Genomic DNA, 7838 nt, shown 5'->3' on the forward strand with positions numbered 1-7838 from the left:
AAAAATGATAACGTATTTTACAAAAACTTATAATTAAAATATATATTACAAATACGATAGATGTTGAATTGACGACAGACGAAAACAGTCAATTCCAACAATTTCTTGCTCGATATAAACGTATTAAAGATAAAGAATCACACTCCAGTCTACGAAATTCGTTAGTTGATCATTTGTGGGAAATTTATTCCAACGCATAAATATATTATCTATACATGTATAATATTTATTTAAAAGTGTGTATGTGTAATACTTTTATAAATTTGTGTATAATATTTATTTCTAAGTGTATTATAAATATAATATTGTTTATTTAATATTATTGTAATGAAAAAAGTATATAATATATATTTGTTAAAACTAAATTAATAGAGATGTGTGTTTGCAAATATATGTAAGTTGGAATAACAGAATATACTTGGAATAAATTTTTTGAGAATAAATTTTTTGAGGTTAAAAATGGGAGGAAAATGGAGTAGGGTTGAAGATAAAACATTTTTTACCCTATTTTTTACTTCATTTTTAGAGGAAAAAATAGAGATGGGTTTGAGATTGTCTAATGTTGGAAACTAAGATTTATCACATTTTGAAATTTAAATGTTTAATGAAATCATTGTATAATTAGGGGTTGTTTCATAGTGTTTATTTAAAACAAATTTTTTTAAGCATTTATTAATTACATATGTTTACATTATCGGTACCAAAATATAATAAACTAATATATTAGTGTTTGATAAAATCATGTTTAATTAAAAAGTAAATTATCAAAAATTCTTTATTCAAGTCAATAATATAAGTAACTAACTTACCAAAAATAACTCTAAGTAACTAACTAAAAATTTCTTACATAAGCAATAAATATGTTTAATGTTATTTTCATTCAAACACTTAAAATAGTTTAGTTTCTTGTAAGCAATAAATATGCTTAATGTTATTTTTATTCAAACACTTAAAAAACCAATAAAACCCAATTCAGTTGGGAAAATTCAGTTGGGAAAAAGGTGTTGGGTTTATAAATATTGAGAGAATAGGGGTAGTTCGACTCCCATTGATGGTCACTCATGGGAATTTTCCTTTAGAATCCCATTAAAAATGGTAAGGGTTTGTCCTATAAAAGAGCTTGAACCCAGATTTCAGCTGTCCAAAAAAAAATCAAACCAAAATAAGTCTATAAACATTTTTAATAAAAACTCACAAATCACAATAATTCAAATAAAAAATCAAAAAAACACCCTTTAGTACAACTACAAAAGAAACAAGATGCTCACACTAATTAGACATATTTCAAAATGAAAACTGATCCAGATACGATCTCAATGTTGACAACTTTGACTATTTTATAAATACATATATCTCAAGCTTCTTATGTTGTTCAAGATTTGTTCTTATGAAATAGTATTTTGTCTTTAATTATCAATTTATCTTCATACACGCGTCTAACTAATTTCTATATATCACAAAGAACATACTTGAATTACCTAAAACCAAAACGTATCAAAACAAAAATCACACTGGTTTAAGTTTAAGTTTCCATATTTATATTTTTCAGATCCAATTCATTTCAAACAATAACCAAATGTGCATTTTTTTTTCCACCTCAAAAGGGACCATTTATTGTTTTACTCAAAAAAAAATCCCCTTTTCAGACATTACATAAACATTCCCAAAACACCAACAAAATAGAAAAGAAAAAGATAATCTTTATTCAAAACACAACAATGGCTTCTTATTAGTTTCTCAGAAATGGTGTACCTAAGCAACAAAAAAGAAACAAAATAACCATTCTTCCTTCTCTATGGTGATCTGAATGCTTCTCCTGCATATCGCACATTTCCAAGCTCCTCCTCTATACGCAAAAGCTGCATCATTTCATAACAAGTTATAAAAAATAAAATATTACCTAATCTAATAAGCTATATACAAGTGTTTACTTAGCTAAAAAGCCTGAATAAAAGTTTGAGTAAATTACACGAATGGTCCCTGTGGTTTGGGGTAATTTGTATGTTTGGTCCCTAACTTATTTTATTAACTCGGAAAGTCCCTACTATTTGTTTTTGTTACACGCTTGGATGCAAACGCGTAACAAAAACAAAACAAAAAAAAAGTTAGGGACCAAACGTGAAAATTACCCTAAACCATAGGGACCATTCGTGTAATTTACTCTAAAAGTTACAAATTTAGTAAGAAATTCAACTTGTAAAAAAAATGTTGTCACCTGATTATACTTGGCCAATCGCTCGCTTCTGCAAGGAGCTCCAGTTTTGATCTAAAACAAGTGCAATGAGTACACAATATTAGGTGATAGAAAAAAAAAAAAAAAAAAATCATAGCACACTGAAATAACACAAGGCTAGAAATAAAGTGACACCTGTCCACTAGCTAAGCCAACCGAAAGATCTGCAATAAAGTTATCCTCCGTTTCACCACTACGGTGGCTAACCATGACACCCCACCCTGCAGCTTTTGAGTCAAGAGCAGCTTGGATTGACTCAGTCACACTTCCTATTTGATTCACCTGAAATGAATGTTCAATTTGTCAAAACTCACACTTGATAATGTAAACTCAAGAACTATAAAGGGTAGAGTGTGAAGTGTGAACATTACATGTGATTACCTTTAATAGCAAAGCATTGCAAGCTTTTTTCTGAATGCCTTCGACTATTCGTTTAGGATTTGTGACCAATAAATCATCACCAACAATTTGGATGTCAACTGAAGATTGTAATGCAGTCCATGAGCTCCAATCATCTTGGTCAAAAGGGTCTTCGATTGATACAATTGGGAAATCTCTTACAAATTCTCTGTATAAATCACCAAGACTTGGAGCTGACAAAACATGAGCTCCATCGTTTGGTTGTTTCTTGAAATTCAAATCATATTTCCCATCTTTTGTCAAAAACTCTGATGCTGCAACATCCATTCCTATCTTTATCTGAAAAGTTTCTTCTTTTAATGTCAGATCAGGTTGTACTGTGTTTGATATACATTGGACAGAGACAGATGTGTACCTTGCCAGTGTATCCAGCTTTTTCAATTGCATCAATGAGCAACACGAGCCCTTCCCTATTGTCCTGAACATTGGGAGCAAATCCTCCTTCATCTCCAACGTTGCATGCATCTTGTCCATATTTTGCTTGGATGATTCCCTTAAGTTTGTGATAAACTGTAGTGAGAAAAAGGTTAGAAAGGTAGTTATTAAGAGTGTTTATCGACTATTATAAAAGATTGGAATGTTAATTGTAGAGTTGAAAACTTGAAAATATATGCTAACAGCTAACCTTCACTGCCCATTTGCAGAGCCTCGGCAAAAGAGGATGCACCTACAGGAAGGATCATGAATTCTTGCATGGCTAAGTTATTTCCGGCATGGCTGCCTCCATTGATGACGTTGAAAGCTGGAACTGGCATAACGAGTTCTTTTGTTCCTGATATCTCTTGAATGTGTTTGTAGAGGGGAATGCCTTTGGCTCCTGCACCAGCTCTGCATACACTTAGGGAGACTCCAAGTATGGCATTAGCTCCAAGCTTGGATTTGTTTGGAGTTCCATCGATCTCTAGCATAATGGCGTCAAAATCAGCTTGATTCCTATGTGTGGAAGGAAGGATCAAGTGTCAGCAATGGAGATCTATTGCCAGTAATGAATCTAACTATTCAATCACAGAATACGAATATAATGAACTCAAGGGGAAAGCTAACACAGCTATGGTTAATTAGTAGATTAACAGCAATACTGATAACAAATGTATATGAGAAATATCTGACCTGACATCAACACCGATGATCTTCGGACCTAAAATTTCATTGATGTTCTTAACAGCGTTAAGAACTCCTTTCCCACCATAGACACTCTTATCACCGTCTCTGAGCTCCAACGCCTCGTAAATCCCAGTGGACGCACCACTCGGGACGGCCGATCGGTAAAGATCGTCAGTTACGAGATCAACCTCCACCGTCGGATTCCCTCTGCTGTCGATGATTTGTCTCGCCTTCACCGATTTCACAGTTGATGATTTCTTCGAGGCAGTAGACGGCGACTGAGCAACCGCAATGGAGCTCCGAACAACCAACGGCCTCGAAGATTTTCGGGAGGAGGTTGGTAGGGAAAGCACAGGAATTATTGCTGAGGATGATGGAAGTTTAGAGGAGAAGAAGGGTTTTGAGAGCGAGGTGGTAGGAGCTGTTAAGGCCATTGTAATTCAGGAAACAACCTAGAGAACAATGGAATTGGAGAAATGAGCTTTAAAAAGATGTGTATATAAATGGAAGGTTTTATTGGAATGTCCGCCGTAGGTAGCGGCGAAAGCAGAGACGTTTTGGTGTTTGGTGGTGGTTGGTGGAAGCAACGACGTGAAATACCAGAAGTAATTTGGAAAGACAACTGCTACTGTATTGAAGCAGACCGAAACCTGACCAAACTGCTGAGGTGGGGATCTTAGGGCTTTAGGTGGGGCCCATGAACAAGACTGAGGGGTAAGCCTCCGTTTAGTTGGGCTTTTATCATAGATAGCAGGGGCGTTGGGATTATTTTTTGAAATTGAAATGTGGTTTTAGAAAGGCTTAACCAATTTTGGTATTTGTCCACGGTTAGATAATTATGTTTTTTCGTTTATATTTGATCAATGAACTTGTTTGATCTCTTCAAAATAGGGTAATATGATTGGTAATTTCGGTAATATTACCCTATTATGAACAAATCAAACAAATTTACTGATCAGATCTGTACAAAAAAGCATGGTTACATAAATATGGATAAAAATCAAAGTTTCTTACCCGTTTTGGTAAGATTGGACAAAAACCATCTCAGAGACTGTGCACTGGGATCAATCTTCGATAGTCAATGAACAGTTAGGTTAGGCTTGGTTTAACCCAGTTCAATCTTGACTAGTCATGGGCTAGGTTGTGTTGTTAGGTCTTTAAAACACATACAACCTAGCCCTTTAAGCATATACAACCTTACCCCTAACTAGTTAGGTCTAAATTGGTTAGCCCAAGACTTGATTGTTTCCTCATACATAAAGACCGAACAATCCAATTTCATGTCACATCAATGGATCTTATGATTATTTGCACTTATCATAAAAACATGGTTACCTTAATGTGAACAAAAACCAAAGTTCATTATCTTTCTAGGTCGTTAACCCTTTTAGAAAAATCTAATGTTTTTTTTTTCATTTGACATATTTTTATTTAATTTGTCAAATGTTATTTTATGATTATTTTGATCTAATATTTTTCATATGTCATTTTGTAAGGTTTTTTTTTTTTAAATTACACAAAATATTTTAATGTAATAATTGCAAGAAATATAGTAATAAATGGATATCAACATTATTAATGAACTTACATTTGAATTTCAAAATTCTCAAAATTAAAGTTTATTAGTCTATTTGTTTATTTATTTAAATTATTTGTTTAAATTTAAAAGATAAAAAACATTTCAATTATAACAATTCATTATTTTTCTTATTTTCTTATAAATTCAAAGTTCTCAAATGTTTAGACATTTATATTTAATTTTTTTTAATTAATTCACGTAATACATGGGACTCACAACTAGTGTTTATTAATTCATAGTGGTGGTAAAATGAGTGTTTATAAAAATTGTTTGAATTAACTTTTATGGTGATAAAAATCCATAAGTTAAAAATTGTTTGGCTAAAAATCTATTTTTTTGAAGTTATCATGGGTGAAAAGCTAAAAGGAGATTAAAAAAAGTCAAGTTTTACATGCTTTAAACAACTTTTTGAAGACTTCTTATAACTAATGGAAAAGTCATTTTGAAAAGTGTTTTTGACATTGTTGTTAGGGGCAAAACCCTGAATTTTACTTAGGATCTCGGATCTTAAAGAAACTTTAAGATCCTAATATTTGTTATTATTATTTACTAACATAATTAACGGGTATACTTCTAGTTTTTTTCTCAAATGTGCAGAAATTGTCAACATAAGTGATAAGACTCATTCTTAACGAAGAAACGTTTTCATTAGGCTTAACACTCGGAAATACCAAGTCAAACCAACATGTTCATACTTATTCAAGAGGATCCTGGAAATATTAGACTTTTAGTTACTTAGATTAGACTATAAATACACATGTATTATGTACACTACACACAACTAGACTTACTGCAACATTTGTACTCGTATACTTACCTTCATTTCTGTAACTCATATTTCAATTAATACAATTAAACAAGACATGTGATTATTATCACCTCCCAAGGATTTATGTCGGAGATCCTAACAAAGATTTCCTTGTAAACCACTAATACGATCTTGTTCTCAATTTGATACTTATTTCACTATAACACCACAGCCTCACATTCACTTTGGTTGATATTCATTTGATTTATTTTTTACCAAAACAATTTGGCGCCCACCGTGGAGTCGTGGTCTTCATAATCCTCGAAATCATGTCTACACAACTGACTGTCACACCCCCAAATCAGAACGGCGGAAACGTTCGGGGGCGGAGGACGTCATATTCAGTATCATAACAGTTCATAGAAAGGAAAGTACACACCACCATATATATTAAAGTTTCCAAGATGTTTACATAGTTGTATTCATTACATGTTCAAAAGATAAATACATAAACATCATTCAAAAGAAGTAATTAACGCCAACGCGTTAATCCCAAAAGTTGATCCCCAAACCTGCTTAGCGGTTCCCTGAGAATACAAGTTATTTCAAAGAAAAAGTGTCAACAATTAAGTTGGTGAGTTCATAAGTAGTTTAGAAAAATTGGATGTCATTCCAAAATGGGTGTATGTTTTCCAGAAAACGCAGCATTTCAAATGCAAAGAGTTGTGATTTGTTGTGTTGAATGTGAAGGTATTAGATCCAGAAAATCCTATATTTTCCCTAATGGTTGAGATACGAGTTGTTGTGTTTTCCAAGAAAAACCCTTATTTTCTTATAAAAATATGAAATGCATATGAATGTTCGTGTTATAAGTTGTAAATAATTGCACCAGGAAAATCCCTTATTTTCCTATTAGTTGTTTGGTTTGTATGCAAGAGAAACCCTTATTTTCCTAACATAAATGGCAGTTTCTAAGACCGAAAATTTGCAAGAAACCGACGTTCTCAAAAGTTGTGTCATAGTTTTATATAATAAAACTATACGAAGATCGCATTTGTTAGATGAAGAATAGTTTTAATAGCTACTCGTTCATAAAAGCATAATACCATAATAATTGTATATCCGATGAGTTTTATAACCATACTAAACATAATATGCCTGTAACGACGTTCTTCAGGCGTCGCAGCGTTATGACAACTGTCACCCCAAAAGACAGACTGTAGCTAACAGTCAGGGCGCGGGATCATGACTTCCCGTATAGATCTATACACATTTGACACGTTCTCCGAACGGGAGATCTGGTTATAGACAGGACTTGCAGCATTACTTTCTAATAAAGAAAAGTAACGTTTGAAGATATACACGTCTCATGGATTCTCAACTAAGCCTGTATTAAAGTGATAGTTTTGTATGAAAAGTTTATCCCTTTTTACAATGTTTGACAAAGCAAAATCATAAGTTTTTAGAATGTATAAACCGACTTAACAATGAAGGGTACTTTGAAATCATTATATACTTTGTATAAGTCTAATGCACACAAAGTATGACAAGAGTTTTCCATAATAGAAATAAGTTCCAAGTAATTTATTCGATAAAATAAGTGAAGTGAAACTTTATAAAATACACGATAATAACCGTATGTTTACTTGTATTCCCCCCTAAAAGAGTATAAAAGCATTTAAATGTATTTAAAGTGTGTTTGAAAGGGGTATGAACTCACTTGAAAGCTTGAAGATAGCAAGATGGAAAACCTT

General features: G+C 32.6%; 1 protein-coding gene across 1 annotated transcript; it reads right to left on the reverse strand.

The window, feature by feature from the left end:
* Positions 1-1682: 1682 nt before the first annotated feature.
* On the reverse strand, positions 1683-4407 carry LOC145043148 (enolase 1, chloroplastic-like). The gene is made up of 7 exons (XM_078991711.1): positions 3764-4407; positions 3279-3586; positions 3009-3163; positions 2615-2932; positions 2369-2515; positions 2216-2266; positions 1683-1859 (listed from the first exon to the last, which is right to left on the reverse strand). The coding sequence occupies exons 1-7, from the start codon at positions 4189-4191 to the stop codon at positions 1794-1796; spliced, it is 1473 nt and encodes a 490-aa protein (XP_078847837.1). The 5' UTR covers positions 4192-4407; the 3' UTR covers positions 1683-1793.
* Between the last annotated feature and the right edge of the window lie 3431 nt (positions 4408-7838).

Source organism: Lactuca saligna, chromosome 4 (genome assembly GCF_052625555.1).
Source record: "Lactuca saligna cultivar CGN05327 chromosome 4, ASM5262555v1, whole genome shotgun sequence".
NCBI classification, from domain to species: Eukaryota; Viridiplantae; Streptophyta; class Magnoliopsida; order Asterales; family Asteraceae; genus Lactuca; species Lactuca saligna.

Bases quoted from the DNA above. Each gene is read 5' to 3' on its own strand.
- LOC145043148 (XM_078991711.1), bottom strand. From the start codon at position 4,191: ATGGCCTTAACAGCTCCTACCACCTCGCTCTCAAAACCCTTCTTCTCC. The intron at 3,164-3,278 runs GTTAGCTGTTAG...TTCTCACTACAG, and splicing joins TCTGCAAATGGGCAGTGAAG to TTTATCACAAACTTAAGGGA. The intron at 2,933-3,008 runs GTACACATCTGT...GAAACTTTTCAG, and splicing joins AAGCTGGATACACTGGCAAG to ATAAAGATAGGAATGGATGT.